At 39.5% G+C, this 17,525-nt stretch overlaps 1 protein-coding gene across 4 annotated transcripts in view; it reads left to right on the top strand.

The window, feature by feature from the left end:
• The window catches only part of LOC112053706 (GAS2-like protein 1), a 90,775-nt gene extending 73,653 nt beyond the window's left edge, over positions 1-17,122 (top strand). For all 4 annotated transcript variants that reach the window (XM_052888756.1, XM_052888754.1, XM_024093211.2 and 1 more), the window contains 7 exons: positions 10,176-10,300; positions 10,887-11,028; positions 11,402-11,603; positions 11,823-11,869; positions 12,206-12,318; positions 12,705-12,833; positions 13,333-17,122. In XM_052888756.1, coding sequence (XP_052744716.1) covers positions 10,176-10,300; positions 10,887-11,028; positions 11,402-11,603; positions 11,823-11,869; positions 12,206-12,318; positions 12,705-12,833; positions 13,333-14,475 — 1,901 coding nt within the window. In that variant the 3' untranslated portion in view covers positions 14,476-17,122. The remainder of the gene's footprint in view (positions 1-10,175; positions 10,301-10,886; positions 11,029-11,401; positions 11,604-11,822; positions 11,870-12,205; positions 12,319-12,704; positions 12,834-13,332) is intronic.
• The last annotated feature ends 403 nt before the right edge of the window (positions 17,123-17,525 follow it).

Below are 17,525 nucleotides of genomic sequence, written 5' to 3'. Positions count from 1 at the left end.
AATAAAACATGCACTCAGCTTTAAATAGATATTATAATAGTCCTTCAATTTAATAGCCATGAGAGAATTCTCTATGGTATGAGTACGCAGCAATAGAAACCCACGGCTTAGGCATAATACTAATAACCGTGTATAATTAATTTCAAACTGTAGACAAAAATGGAGTAGCCGAGAATGCCGTCATCGCTAATTCCACAGAATAGTTAGTTGTAACAAGCGTTACATCGGTATATAGGGCATGAAATTTAGGCCTAAGTGGCTGAGAGGTTAGTGGAACGACTTACAATAAGATAAATGGATAATGTAGCAGTTAGTGTTGACAAAGTAATCGCAGCATCCTTACGTAGTAGAGACAAAAATGAAATTGATAATTTCCTTCTTAATACTCGAGTTGATTAAAGATTTCCCGGTAAAGATATCAAAGATAATCGCCTCATTAGAGAAATAAATTAATTCCTTAATGCACATCTACAATTTTCAAATAACAAGAAATACTATAAAATATAAAAATACAAAAGTGTATAAGTAGCGGACGTTAGGGGTTGAATTTTAAAAATTCTTGAATTACATTATATTTCGTAATATTCGTAGCTTTAAAAATGAAGGGCCCTTCTATTTTTGTTTTAGGGTCATAGTTACCATTTTTTTGCACTAAGGTTCTATTTGCCATTATATCAAAATTCATTTTAATAGGTTTAGCCGTTTAGCCGTGAAAAGGTAACAGACAGACAGACAGACTTACTTTCGCATTTATAATATAAGTATAAATGAGAGTTTCATCCGCCTGCTAAGATCTCTAAAGAGAAGTCTACAAATCACTAAATTATTTTTGATATCACTGTATCAGTATCATTTAAAAACACTTTGGCCTCGTAAGATCAGCTTCAAATAACCCTACTGATGAGTGATCCTCTATAGGTATGGTCAGACGTTCACCACACAATGAGATAACATGAAAGTGCAGGAACTATTCAGCTATATCCTGGTTTGTAGCACCAAATCCAACTACCGCTAGAAACTGCGGAAGGCCGAGCGATGAGTCATTGCGTAACGACACTCAGGTATTGCTATTAATGGTGCGTGTATCGGTGCTGCGGCCATGAATATTCAGCCGATGGCGGTGCAAGGGATGAGAGGACGCTCCCGAGTTTCCGACGGAGTTTAATCAGCTCCGCAGTAAACTGACTGTGGTGACGGCGCTGCCAAAATCATCTCATCCAGGAATTACGCTTCGGACAGTGTTACCAACTCTCAAAAATATTTATCCCTAAAGTTTGTGTCAAAAACCCCTAAAATCGCCTTAATTATTGAGTTGTCCCCCTAAAAAATATAAATTCATAATAATTTAGAAATAATATGCTGTAATATGTTTCAAAAGTCTATATTTAATACAGACAAAATATTACGTCTTTTATCTGAATATTCAGATTTTTTGAAATGTTGACAATGAATAAATTTAACAATTTTTTTTTATTCGACGAAAATTGCTTCCAGTTGCCTCAGAGTGGATGTAGAATAACGTAATATATGTCGTTATAAGTCGCTAGGTCAAGAAAGAAATATTAAAATTATCATCAATTTAAAAATATTAAAGAGTCAAAAAATCCCTGAAAATACCCCTAAAAATTTCAGACCCCTAAAAAATCCCATTTCACTTATTTGCCCCCTAAATCTGGGGGAAAAAAATACGTTGTGATTCATAATTATTTTTGTATTATAAATCACAACGTAGTCGTACTTTACTCGAAAAAATAACGTACATAACTTGAATTATTAAATAATTATATAGTTTGCTTTGATGTTTTGCTATATTTACGATAAAATGCGAAAGTCCGTCCTTCTTTAGCCAGTTTGCATTACATAAATATGGAATGTGATCTAGGAAAAATCCTTTTATTATTACCGTTACTGATAGTTAGAGAACACCTAATGCATTGTGCAAATGGGCAAATCAAACTGATTAGGACATTGACATCTTAACTCAAATAAATGATTATCTTAATTAATCACTCCCCATTTGTTTTGGTGTAATCTGCCTTTTGAACCGGAATAAAAATAATTAAACTAGGCGTTCCAAAAGTGCTAGTAAGCCTACTTGAAATAAACATATGATTTGATTTTTTATCGATCGATTAAAAACTATGCATGCCACCTCTGTTATCAGATAAACCACAACATCTTTGCGTTCCAAACTATAGCGAATGAGCTGTTGCAATCTACGAAGTTAACGACCATCTGAAGCGGAGACGACAAAAGGCCGACAGCTACAATTGCCTTAACTGCGAAAGCTTCAATTAGATTAGATTAAACCGATAGAGTCTGTACCCGCTACGCTTTGTACTTTGCGCGTGGCGGTGTACCAACGACGCGCTCAGGTATCTATTATAATAATTTTCGATACAAGTTCCGTTGCTTCCCGTCTCGGAGTGCGCGCGACACAATTTGCAATCATGCAATACCCGGCACCGTTATTAGATGTTGAATATTATAATTAAGTACCTATCATTGATTGCTGAAGTAGGTATAACTTGACAGGTATGCTTGACATAGAAAATTTTGGCAGGGAGGTGGTTTGTAGTTAGAAGACGTTCGCTAAGGACGGATTTTGCGCGGATGAAGTCGCGGGCGTCTGCTAGTTTATTATCTCAGCATAGTGTTTTCTATATTTGAGTTTATCTTATTTGTATCATAAAACTCTCTAATAGACAATTCAATCAGGCTTCAGCATAAAAGTTATGGAACTGTGTATGAAATCTTCATCCTGAACAAAGGCACTGTATGTACATGTATTACTATTTTTTATTTTTCTGATAATAATCAGATTCATGATTGTGGTTTAAAGAATGCACACAGGCATCGAGTCTCGATAACCGAGTCGCAATTATTTGTAAAAAAATCGACTTCCAGAGACCGGTTATTGTGAATAGCATTGCGTTTGTGACACTTATGGTGCGCACAGAGCGCCTATTGGCAACATTTTCATGATTTATTCCAAAGTTTAATTACTTTACCAATTGACTTTTCTAATTGGATTATGCTTATAACTTAAGACTTCCGTTTCATCTATCGCTACCGCTGTCGATGCTAAGCTTAAGAAGCTTATGTTGTACTGTTGGCTGTCCCCTTTATAAAAGCCTCAGCAAATAACAGTGCAGTTATTTGCTAAAAGGCTCAGGCTATTTAGCACACATAGTGTTGGTATCTTATAAAATATTAGGTTGTTTAAAAAACAGATATGTTTTGCCTTGTTTTAATCTTACGCTCAATGTATCTCTACGCTCCAAATAAGATCTAGAGAAGACAGATATAATGGTCACTGTAACACCTCATAAACAGTGCAATATCTCTTTAAATCTTAATCACGATCACAAGTCACGTGGAATCAACTGTATAACACTTTCAATCTACTTTATATATTATTAATTGCGACTAAAATTTGACTAAGTTTACTGTGAACCACCGGCCTATAGCGGATATTGCATAATATAAATTTTGGACCGTTTAGTCCTATCTGTTACTATAAGAAGTCGAATATGTCTGTGACTACTCGCTAGGAGCAGTTACCCAAAGGCGGCCGCTTTGAGCATAAAGTCAAGGTAAAAAGAAACTGCAGTATGGTAATTACTTTTCATGAGCTGTGACGTGCGCGATGCGAGACTCACTTTCCTCTTACCCCTTAACTTTGTAGGGTAGCACAATAAAGTCCGTGTTATTTGACAAAACACTTTAAATTACTGTACTTAAATGTTTTGACATGATTTTTATCATCTTCCTATCCTTAAACTACGCTATGTAGATTATGAATACCAATACACCTAAACACGCTATTTTCTTTTAGTTACTTATGATGTATTATGTCAATTAATCATCTAAAATCATTTCTTCTATGTGTCGTATGCCATGCCACTCGCAAATTATTATTCAAGTACTGTGATGTGACTTTCATTCTTCCGCAGGCCATAGTAATTTGGCACATCGTTTCCTCTATTTTCTAACAAACAGTATCCATTTTCAACCCCTAAGTATAGTATAACCTTTCATATGTTCAATATATGCGACACTTTCTGTATACACTATTTCGTCCGCGTAGATATCCTTTTAGAACTTTTAAGGGAAACAATTCCGTTATACATACATGATTTTTGCGTGACTTCAACCATTTATGCAGAACACGCAACGGAAGCTCTCAAAGGAATATCTTTTTCTCGTTTTATGCAACGTTTTTCATGGGTGATGTTATTACTTAAGGCCCATTCTTTCCTCGATATATGGGCTATCGATAATATGTTTTCAATTGGAACGAGATCTATAGCACCTTCAACTTAACGAACAAAGAAACTCTTCAGCTTTATACCATTACGAGCAGTATATTGCAATATTAAATGAACTTATTGACTAACTGAATTCCTTGACCTTATACATTTATTTACATTCATAAATAAGGGTTCCATTTTTGTACTACGTACGTTCGGAACCCTAAAAATAGTGATTGTTATACCAATCCTTACCGCACTGTCATGTACCCGTAATAATGACAATGGTGAAGGCGAGGCGCTCGTGGAAATTGCCAATAAATACACCTCAACCGTCACCACGACCCGACGGCGACGTGTTTTATCGAAGGCGCCGATTTATCAATCTTATTAACGCGCATAGAGTTATTATTCATAGAAACGCAAGAAACGCGAAATGAAGCGTAGTATAGACCTTGACGTGTCAATACCAAAGTATTGTCTATACTAACGTATTATAAAATTAAAGATATCCATAATGACAGATTCATGGATGACGGAAACAATTCTCTCTGCTTTGACATATTTCTGCACACGTGGCGAGACAGGGTTTAATTATTTAAAATTTGTAGTTAAATTTTTCACTTGGCTCTTCTCGTAGCGAAGCTATTTTTTATTTTCCGAAGCGATGGTACGGCTAGAGTCAGTACTGCTTAACAAACTTGACTTTATATAAGTTCCTGTATATAATTATATTTATATTAACGACTCTGATTTGATTTCAAAGCTTTTTCGAAATTAGTGGCGTGTGCGTGTCCTTTGCGTTTCTATGCGTATTAATTCTATGGAGACATTTTCTTGATCTCGTTCGGTACACGTTTCTGAGGAATGTTCAATGAATTATTATAGAAGTATGAAATATGAATATTTATTGAGTGCGATATGATCTGCTAGCGGACCACCGACCCGTGTGGAACGATCAATTAGTTTGAATAACATTAAATCTTGATTAAAATGACAATCAAGGTCCCGTTAAAAACATTTCTCAGTGCTTATTTGCTAAGTAATAGGAACATTGACAGCGCTTTACCTATATTTATGCTCTGTGACTGTATTTTTTGTGAAAGAACCTTGAAAGTGAAAAAAAGTTTTATAAATCAAGAAACCTACACCATGTTGGAAAGTCTAACTTCAATAATATGCTGCTCGTTCAAAATTTATGGAACGAAATTCAATCGTGTCATTTTTAGTTTTAGTCACACAAATATTCCAACTTAAAATTGTTTCTTGTGATTTTCCAAGTCCGTGATGGAAAACTTACACCTGCCTGACACCCCATTATATTCGTACCTAAATCTAATTATTATTATTATTTTAACAGTAGTAAAGTTGATAAAGACAGAGCTTGTCCGAGCGAGTCCTATTTCTTTGATTAGTTTATTAGTTGCTGAAGATAATGGTTATCGGTGTAATTACAGGCAGATAGGGCCTTAACACCTTATCTTAAGTTTAGCAAAGCAATAACAACAAAGCAATATGTTGCTCTCATCTGTTATAGCCATTTGCTTCGACAACTCTCATTATAGGTAACAAAGTATTATATCGAGTTACATCACAACTTGTTCTTCACCTTGGGAGTGCAGTTTTTAAGTAGCTCTTGCCGGCGCCCGCGGCACTTTGACTGGATTTCGGAAAAGTGATCGACCTTCCGCTACCGACAGCCGATACTGTTGATACGCTGCTGATGTTTCGCAATGTCGACATTGAAACTTCATCTTAATATGTTTATGAGCTTATTAAACCTGCGTCAATAATATACTTAACTACCTAATTTCTAACCGTGATATGAATTCCATAGTTGAATGAAAGCTGAGAAAACCTGACCCAACTAATATCGATGTATGTTTACCGGGAGATGAGTAGAAATTTGTGATCCTTAACTAACTTCTTTTTGTAATAAAGTTTTGTTTTCTACTGGTATTTATGTACGTCGACAATTATTGTACGTATTTTTTTTAATTACCCGATTTAGATGATATTTCCATTATTGGAATGCATATTTTTGAAATTTGAATAAGCTGTAATAGGATTGTGTCCGTCTTGATTATTTAGGTTATGCAATCTATAGAGTAGGCATGTATTTTGTAAAAAAATGAGACTAAGCTCAAATGAATTGGTTGTGAAAATGGGCATACGTATTCGATCTTGTATTAAAAGATACTTTATAGCAAATCGCACAGCATAATAAAATAATACCACAAGTCACAATTATAAGATGTAGAATAAGGTATTTTAATATTCGTTCTTACTTCTTGCAAGGGTCTATTGAGCATGCTTTTGCTATTATAAACCTATAAGAGCAAATGAAAAAAGAGTGAAGTGGTTTAAATATAGCCGTGTCCTTGCATAGGGAATGCATATTAGCGTCGCGGGAGTGCTGCGGGGCGGGACGACGGGGGGAGGGCGAAAGGGGTGCGATTATATTACCTATCTGCAATAACTATACCCATAATAATATTATTTTAAGAGGTAAAGTTTGTGGGGTTATAGGGGTTATAGGGATACTCTCTGGAGACTATGGATCTCATGAACTTTGAAAATTCTTGACATTGCGTATATAGAGTTAAACATTGCGCGCCATATTTGAATATAGCTCGAAAATCCTAGTTACGTATGTAACAAAAACCTTAGACACCCCCCACGTCGCTGTGACAAACGTAATATTTTGAAAACTATTTAGAGAGGGGGTCCCTGTGAACTGGTCACGTAGGATGGGCACGCTCCTTAGCTAGAGGCATGATGCCGGCCGAGATGTGAGCCGCACGCGGCGCGGTGCCGAGCTATTTGCTATCAATAATTCATGAGCCCCAGACCCTGGCAGCCCGCGAGGCTCTATTTATGCAAGAGTTGAGCGACCCCATATTCTTATGCTGCCTACATACATTATTGTAATATTGAAAATTGCAGGAGAATTTCAACTGACCCTTTATAAAAGCACGGCAGTTTTCAGAATTATTTTTTTATATACCTACTATAAGATGACGGAATAAGTAGTTAGTTCACCTGATGTGAAGTTAAAAATAGCTTCAAATAGAGCAACAGGGAAATAAAACGTCCTTCGTACAAAAGGTATTGAGCCTCCTGTCTCCGCAACTACAGAGGCAACTAACTATACCATCTGTACACTAACAGACAAGTGCTGCTTGGCCGCAAGATAATCAAGGGGTTGTTTCTTCCCCGGATAAGCTTCCTCGAAGAGTTCACCATCTACTACTTAAATTGTTATATTTCCAATAATTCGATGAATCATTACGAGATCTCAGAACCTTCGAATATTTGGATGTTAGCTTCTCACTATGAAAGTCTATTGTTGTTGAGTAAGAAGGGTAAGAACATAACTAGGTAGGTACAATGCTCAATAAAGTTACAATGGTTTCGTGTTTATAAAGGACTAGCCGAGGCTCTGCGGTTTCACCCGCGTAGTTCCTGCTCCCGTGAGAGTATACGAGGATAAAATATAACCTATTAGCTGCCGCCGCGCGGTTTTACCCGCGTGGTTCTCGTTTCCTTAGGAATACGGGGATAATTAGCCTATAGCCTTCCTCGATAAATGGGCTATCTAACACTGAAGGAATTCAAATCGGACGTTCCCAAGATTGAGCGTTCAAGCAAACAAACAAACGAACTCTTCAGCTATAAAATATTAGTAGACACTCACAAATAACGTGGCTTTCTAGTGGTAAAAGAATTTCCTAAATCAGTTCAGTGGGTTCAGAGATTACCCCTACAGACCGCAAAGTTTACCTCTTTATAATATTACTAGCAGACGCCCGCGACTTCGCCCGCGTAAATTTCGATGTCAATTTTACTACTACCCTTACCCTACCCTACCATTATCCTACCACTACCCCAACCCTACCCAACCCCTACAACTACCCTACCCCTACCCTACCATACCCTACCCTACCCTACCCCTACCCCCACCCTACCCCTACCCTACCCCAAACCTACTCCTACCCTACCCCTACCTTACCTACACCCTACTCCCATCCTACCCCTACCCTCCCCGTACCCTATCCCTTTCCTACCCCTATCCCACCCGTACCCCTATCTCACGCCTATCCTACCCATACCCTACCACTTCCCTATCCTACCCGTACCTCTACCCCACCACTACCCTACCTCTACCCCTACCCTACCACTACCCTAAACCCGGCCCTAAACCTACCCTACCCCTACACTACCCCTACGCTTCCCTACCCGTACCCTACCCTACCCTGTAACTTCTCTATCTTACTCCTACCCTTAGCAAAATCGGTCCAGTCCTTCGACAGTGGTGGTATGACCAAGAGAAATAGAGACTTCTATGCTAATAATATAAAGAGGTAAAGTTCGTGTGGTTGTAGGAGGTAATCTCTGGATCTACTGGACCGATTTGGAAAATTGTTTTACCAATAGAAAGCTACGTTATTTGCGAGTGTCATGGGCTATGTTTGATCCCCGTATTCATACGGGAACGGGAACTACGTAAATGAAAGCGCCGGGCGTCATATAGCGGAATTTCTGCGTCTTTTAGAAATTTTGTATTATCTCCGAAACTATTTAAGTAATTAACATACTGTAAAGGGCAAATCTTATCTCCATAATATTTTTGTGATTATTAAATGATTTATTTTAATAAGGATTAAAGTTTAGTTGTATAAATAATGACGTAAACCTAAGCATATAAAATTAATAATTTTTAAAACACAAAAGGTACTATATCTGCTAATATATAGAAGATAGATATATGGTGTCGCGGTCTTTTTTGTAGAACATTTAAAGATACATAAAGTCTTCATACATTAATTTCAATTTTACACAATAGTTAAGGCAGCGCATGCGAATAAGTCTGTTTAAGAGGATTTTCAGTCCGACCTGTATGACAAAAACTGTGATAACTCGGCTAATATATATGATACCAATATAAAATATAGTCTATAGCACTCCCCGATAATGTAGCATTCTACTGGTGAAAGAATTTTTGAAATCGGACCAGTAGTTCCGAAGATTACCCCATTTAAAAATTGTGACAAACTTACAAACTTACAAACTTTACCTCTTTATAATATTAGTATAGATTGGAATTTTATCTCCATTTTTGATCGGATAGAGACAGTAGAAAGTAGATTGTTTTACGATTTTCTGACAAAGTTCACGTTAAAAACTGCAATGTTCATGTTGGTACCAGACAATCACGGACCGGATCGGTAGCGGGCCGTGCGCGTCACGGGAGCGGCAACGCGTGACGTAACGTATCTTTTAACGATGATAAGCGATGCATACGGTTACTTAACGGGCAGAGATCACGTTGCTTTTTTATTGGTCGAAGACTGAACTGTGGTACTACATGGACTCATTATATCTACGTTACAAGTTTTACCGAATGCATGAGGTACATTTGTATGTAACTAGTCCAGTGTTGGCCGTAAACACTGCCTCTTTATGTGCGTTTGTATTTGCAATTCGCAATCATTACCGATAACAAATGTTACTTATTACCTGATGAGTGTACATACGGCCTAATCCATAAATAACGACGTAAATCAAGATTAGATTTAGATTTACCGGCGTATCGACCTATTACACCACTACTATATTAAGGTTAATAGAGCCTTGCATCTGATGAAATAATTATATGCCATAAAAAATAGTCTTTGTTTGCTTCGCTAGGTTGTGTCTCACAAGCTGAGCTCAATCTTTCATAAACGTCATCGTCATCATCATATCGGTCGATGGACGTCCACTGCGGAACATATATCTCTTGTAAGGACTTGCAATTTAAACACCATGGTACTAACTCCCAGTCTACCTGCATCTAGCGTCGTCTAGTGAATGCTTGCCAGTTGACACACAATAAAGATATTGATGTTATATTGATTGTATGAACTTCCTTGTCCACAGGCATCACGTACCTGTCGGGAGAGAACTTCCTCGATGTGCTGGACAACGGCGCAGAGCTGTGCCAGCTGGCGGTGGTCATCCACGAGCGAGCGCGGGAGGCTCTCGACCAGGGGCTCATTGTGGGGGTGAGTGCAACACCCCTGAGTAGTGTACTGGTGACTGTATACTGCACAGATGCCTCATCATCATCATCATCATCATCATCATATCAGCCGATGAACGTCTACTGTAGGACATAGGTTGTTGTAGGAACTTCCAAACATCGCGACCCTGGGCCGCCTGCATCCAGAGAATCCCAGCTATATTACTAGTATACATCCAGATACAATAGCGTCATTAGAGTGAGCCGCGGTGAGCGGTCTGCCGCTTTCCGTTAACGCTATTGCGTTACATTGTGCGTCGTACTCAGGGTCGTAGATACCGTGGTATCATCCGTATCAATGATACGGAGCCCTCGGACTACAGGCCCGACTACAGACTAAAGGGCCCCCCTTTAAGTGTGAAAAACACAAATTAGTAAAATTTAATCTACAATCTCATTTAATCTGGTGCTTCTCGGAGAATAAAAACATAACTGTTAAAGAGATTTTCGGAATTTGCCGCTCGTCTATTAGGCCCCCCGACTAATTTTGATACAGGGCCCCTCCAAGGGGCTCTAACTCCTACAATATGAATACCTAGATGTCCTCGTAACTCAGCCTGTGTCCCCAGCCGGTGCCAGCGATCCGCGGGCGCTGCTGGCAGCGCGCGGCGCGGCGCAGCTTCTTCTCGCGCGACAACGCGGAGAACTTCATCACTTTCTGCCGCGAGCTGGGCGTGCACGAGAACTTGCTGTTTGAAAGCGATGACCTTGGTGAGAACTATCATAAACACATATAAGTAAAATCGAAGTCTGTTATTTCGAAAACAAATTGTGGCTAATTTGTTCGACTCTGAAACGGTTAAACTAATTTAAATGGGACTTTTACTGGTAGTTAGAGGAGGTTTTTGAACACAATATAGGCTACTTTTTATGCCGGAAAAAACCATGCTTTCCACGGGAACCAAGGATTTTAATGGTAAAGGAAGGATTGTGTTAAGGAACATTATGGAGTTCCTCAGCACAATCTCCAAAATATCTATATCTTACCGTATATCCCCCCTCCTATAAAGGAAGGCTTATTTAGTGAGCCGTCACAACGCTTGATACTGATGATGAAACTTATATTAATATTCTCTCTGTCTAGTGTTACACAACCAGCCTCGCCAAGTGATCCTGTGCCTTCTAGAAGTGGCGCGGCTGGCGACCAAGTTCAACGTGGAGCCGCCCGGGCTGGTGCAGCTGGAGAAGGAGATCGCCCTGGAGGAGCGGGACTCGGGGCTGGACTCGGCCATGTCGGGCGCCGCGTGGCAGTTCCGGGACAACTCGCCGTCGCCCGTCAGGGATAAGTGAGCTCAATGTTGATGTTATAATGCTCGACTTCAGGCTGAGTTTGTTGTTGGCTCTTCGCGGACCAAGGCGCTTTGGAACCCTCGTAATTTTTTTTTCTTTTTTGAAGCTATCACTCACAACACTGTCTCGCAGCAAAGAGTTACTGCGGTAAATTCAATTGACTGTTCTACTCGTAAACTGTTTTCGTAGTATCTAAACATGGCTTTCTTTTTCAGGTCAAAGTCTGAAGCGTTACCCTCTTCACCAGATGATCCACATGAAAGTAAGTCTGTGTTCAATTCACTTTTTTGATCGATATTACTTACCTATGATGCTGATTCAATGTAAATAAGTATGTAATTCATACTTCGTGCTATATTACTTTGTATAAGCTGATTAGAGCAGGTAGGTATATTGGTATTGATGTAATCGAAATCTACTACCGATTTGGAAGATTTTGATTATACTGAATTGAGCAAGAATCTCAACTTACTCTTTTTAAATTTCTTACATCCAGTCTTTTCATCTTTTTAAACTTTATCGTTTTTGTGTTATCTCTCGTGTAAATGTGAACCGATTTCCTCCAAACATGTTGTCATTAGGCATGAAATCTTTTCAGGTCAGCACTCAGTGCCGGACAACACGGACGCAGAGAGCACCAAGTCCGGCGGCACGGAGAGCAGCACCGACACGGACGTGCCGCTCAAACCTACCAACGAGCTGGACAAAAGAGTAAGGACTTTTTGATCGATAGCTAAGTCTAACTTTATCATTGCAAAAAGAAAACACATAAATAATTATTTTATTTTATTTTATGTCTGACATTCATAAAACTACCAAAAAAATCAGCATTTCGCTTGTTGTTCCAAACAAATTAATACACCTTCCTCTGAAAACCTCGGTTAGGCCTCTCTCTGCTCTCTCCGCTCTTGAGACATCTGACTAACAGTCGCATTGGCACGTGTATGTTTGATTTTTGTTCCCTCATTCCCGCTCACACTTTTCTCTAATTGTAAAGTTTTTAAATGTAACTCCTCCTTGCCTGTAAGTTATGATGATCGGATACGTGTAGACAGTTCAGTAAGTAGTCGCTAACACAAAATTCCCCTGTTGTCCAGGTTCAGCTGGTGACGCGTCTGATGGAGCGTGGCTGCACCTGCGGCTCGGGCAAGTGCTCCAAGCTGCTCAAGGTCAAGAAGGTCGGCGAGGGCCGCTACAACATCGCCGGCAGAAACGTCTTCATCAGAGTACGTGACTTATTTATTGTAAAATTACCTATTACTAAGGTTTATATTTATTGTATCGACCAAGTCGCTCCCCCAGGAACATCCTTGGGCCCACAGCAAGTTAACAGGGGACGACGAGTTGCTCGAACTAAAAACAGCGCTACGCTGCAGGCCTATGAATGGAACTTACCTGGGTTCCTTTGCGGAATTGGATATGGACGAGACAGCGCGAGTAGTGTATGTGGAGTGTGTGTGTAGGTGTAATGTAACCTCTTGTCTTACAATAGCTCTGGTGACCCGAGGACACTGCCGAGACGGCGCCAGCCAGCTCGAAGATACAAGACGCGTGCGATTTTTAGAGCTGAGCTTACCCTCATTTCACTAGATTCTGCCAGATGGTGTTGTATCTTCTGGAACAAGTCTGCTCAATTTACGTATAAATTGTACAAATTAAATAAATTTCTAGTTTTATAGTAGGTAGGGTTTAGTTGAGTAATATTTTTTTTTTATTAATTTCCAGCTGCTGAAAGGTCGTCACATGATGGTGCGAGTGGGCGGCGGCTGGGACACGCTGGAGCACTTCCTGTCCCGCCACGAGCCGTGCCAGGTGCGCCTCGTCACGCCGGGCCGCCGGGACGTGCTGCCCGTCGCCCTCCCGCCCTCTCCCCGCACCTCGCCCCGCCCGTCACCCTCCCCCGCCAGCAGCAAGAACTCGCTCACCCGAGAGCCGACCGGCAAGTCGCCCTCCCCCGCCGGCAGCAAGACGTCCCTCACCAAAGAGCCTTCAATGACTGGCACCATATCACCGGTAGATAGCAAATCACCTTCGGTGAGCGGCAAAGCTTCCCCGGAGCCAGGAGTCAAATCACGTAAAACAGCTTACTCATCCAAGGAGTCGTCGATGATTCGCACGATATCACCAGTAGACAGCAAAGGTTCATCCGTGAGCGGCAAAACGTCTCCAGATCCTGGAGCGTCTGTGAAACCTCGCAAGGCCAGTGGAAAGAGTTCACCTTTACGCACATCGACACCGATCAAACCATTAAATAAAAATAGATCCGCGTTAACTTTGCCACTCAAAGAGACGGACAGCAAAGCCGCTTTACGTGCCAGGAAGCAATCCGCCCCCGCCAGCTTCAGCACCCCCGGCACGCCCACCGGCCGCTCGGCTCGCACGCCGCCCGTGGAGTTGCGCAAATCACTCACATCCAACACTTTGTTAGCCGCACCTAAGAAATCCAGGAGCATGAGTCTCGCCAACGCTCTGGAGAAGAAACCGTTCTGCGGGACCGACCGGCTGAACCAAAACGCGAGTAAGAAAACCAGAGGCTCAACGCCGACCACTCCCACTGAAACGATGGCGAGGAAAGCTCGCAGCCAGAGCCTCGCGTCCACTCCCACTAACGATCCCAAAAAGTCTCTGACGAACGGCTACGGTAAGAAGACTCGCAGCATGAGCTTGGCCGCGCCGATAGAGTTCGGTAAACCGTTGCACAAGAGCGCTTCTGTCACTACCACAGGGTTAACGCAAGCCGCCATAGAAGACAGCATCCGGCGGTCGCTGGAAGCGAGTATAGAAGACCACACGTCTCCCAAAAAGCCCTTTCTGCACATCAAAGCCAAATACAGGAGTCCCCCGCCGAGGGAGGTCCCGCCCAGATAACTCCACCGCTTCTTCATTCCACTAGTTTTACGCTTGTTGACATTACTGCTAGGATTATGTAAAGCTGATCGCACATGTACGCGGCGCACTCTATGTATTCGCTACACCTCTCGCACAGTAAAAAGTTAACTCAAGTCAGGTCTAAACTTCCATTTCATGAGAAAAATCTTTTGAATGGATGGAAAAATATAAATGATTTCGACACGGAATAATTTTGTGAGAAATACGTAGAAAAAAATTCTCAATATTTTTTTAAATTTTATATTTGATTTTTTTCAATCATATTATTAATAACACTTGTAGATAACCATATACCTACCAATCAACAATCCAACTTAACTTTTGTTTCCGAAGCTTCATATTCACGCTAAATAAGTGCACACAAAACACAATCGAAAGCATTAAAAAGTTAAAACTGTTTTGAACAATCAAAAAACTTGTTGGCTATAAATAATAGGTACCTTACGTGTAATGTCAGTTTCACATTCCTGTTTTAATTTCATTAATTTTATTTTTCTCGACTTAAATATTTAAAAGCGAGTTAGCGCAGGATTTCTGACTACAGTTGCGATCAGCTGAAATGAACGATGACCGTTGTAAGCTGTGAATTATTGTTAGGGGCCGGTGCGAAAGTTCAATTACTAGACACTAACGACACCTACTCGGTAACTATTTAGTTTAACGTTGTGTAGATCTTCGGCTATCTCATGTCTATCATATATTTAGTGTGTATACATCCAACATTCATCAAATACTCCGGTATTCTTTTTTCCAGTGATGTTCCAATCGTAATCCATAAGTGGCATCAGTTTCTATAGAGTTTTGGAGCAACAGCTCGCTCTATAGTCTGCGCGTTATCAAATGAGTCGTCGGGCCATCAATAATTTTTCTTCGTCTATCTATTGACGTTTATGTCCTCATGACTCACTTGATAACGCTACCTACGACAGATTCGATACGATTTCAACGTCACCGTAAATTAGACTCAGCTAAGGGGGACTAGTCATAATGAATTTCGTATGTAAATTGTAATTAAGTATCCTATAATATAATTAATTAATATTGTAATTTAATTCACTTCCAATTTGCAATAATTATATATGTTTGAATAATTTATTTAAGAATTGAATATTATTTTTTTTGTTGTTTTTGTTTGGTTCATGATTTTGTTTAAAATTGAAAATGTGTATCAGTGTATGACTGCTGTTTTTTTCTTTTATATTCCAATTGAATCTACTACAATTATTCTAGAATATCAAGTTATTCAAAGTCATTTAATATCGCTTTCGCTTAAGTATATAATTATATTTGAAGTTGTAGCGTTGCTTAGTTATTATACCGCACAGACTAAACGAAGAAAAATTGTAGATAGAACGCGCACTAAATAGCATTGTTATTTGTCGTTATCCATGAAATAAAAGCAATAATTGTGATATAAATTCACTGCTATCTGTATAGTTAAGAAACCTTTATTGATAAGATAAACTTTGTGATTGAACGATAAAGAATACGTACAAGTATTCTATAAGATCATTCAATGACGAGTAGAACTACATTTATTAACATTACACTAATATTGTTAGTATTTAGTGGACCTTAGCTGCCGTTACATGACAACTTTGGCATGCTTACATTTACACTTACGCACATACCTAGGTGTGTGTGTATATTTGGTAATATTTGGTAGTCCCGAAAGCAGAATGGTTGCGGCGACAGTCTATTGTGTTTATTTTCGTTTAGTCTGTGCCATACCTATTGTAATTCGTAACGAACTGTGGCTTAAGTACACCAGTGACCTCAGCCCGTACAAACTCCAATGTCCATACATCATCTATTTTGGTACAGCATTTGTTGTAAGGATATAAGATATTTTTGCACTTAGATAGACAAGCACTAGCTAGACTCCGGTAAAATAAATTTTACATACATTTAATAGTTTGTAACTTAGACGAAAAAACAGAAAAGCGCACATACAAGTAGTTCGCATAACGAAAGTTGAAATTTATTTTATGGTACCATCCACACCATGGCTACCGATGGTATTAGATCGACCGCCATTTTGACTTTCGTTGTGGTTTAACCCTTTACTGCACTCCTAGTTCAAAATCGTAAAGTTATACCGAAGATCTAATTTAACATCAACCACAGAATAAGGAAAGACCAACCGTAGGTACATTATCACTTGTTGGGAATAACTATAATTTCTATTTTTGTGGAGTCAGTTATCCCTCGTATTGCTTTCTCAGAGTCATTTTTTGGATATACGTACGCACAATTTCAAAATGACCATGAAATGAGAGTTTTTTCTTTCTTTAACTTCCTTGGCTACTTGAAATGTATTGGAATATCATTTACCAATCTTATTATTGAGCATATTTTTGTCAAAATTTGTTTTAAAATTACGTTTGGTACTAGGAGTGTAGTAAACACAAAAATGTAATTTCGGAAATTCAATTGATGGTATAATATTGACGTAGGTCGTCAAGATATCCAAAATCTTCCAACCACAACCAGTGTGACTAGAGCTCGAGTTAGGCTAGCTGATATATGCAGATACTTACCTACTGCTGATATGTCGTGCTACAATATTGTGCCAACAGTTTCTATTATGTATAAGTTATTGAAATAAACTTTTTGATATTGCAAACTGTTGTTTTACTCACGTAAACTACATCTAGTTACGCCTTCATACGTACGAGCAGCACCTACTGCTGCTAGCGCATGCCACTAAGCAACCTCGTTGGAAGATCGAACCAACACTGTAACAAAGTAGATTTTTATTTATGTTATGAGCACTAAACTGGCACGCATTTTCATTATTCGGATGCAGGATACTTACGTTAGTGCTTGGAAGGAATCACAAAGTGGTGTCAAAAGAGTAAACTTTTTAGGTAAAAATTTCTTTACAATAAATAACATGAATGGTTTAAAAAACAAGCTTGATACCCATATCACGGGGGTGCATATCAAATAGCCTGTCCGCTATCTTGGACGTTCGCCATTGGATTTAAGTCACGTGACTATTTTTCCTGATATGCCGTATTCCTGAC

Source organism: Bicyclus anynana, chromosome 23, assembly GCF_947172395.1.
Source record: "Bicyclus anynana chromosome 23, ilBicAnyn1.1, whole genome shotgun sequence".
NCBI classification, from domain to species: Eukaryota; Metazoa; Arthropoda; class Insecta; order Lepidoptera; family Nymphalidae; genus Bicyclus; species Bicyclus anynana.
Note: the sequence above shows the minus strand (reverse complement) of the source record. Positions and strands in the feature narration are given on the sequence as shown.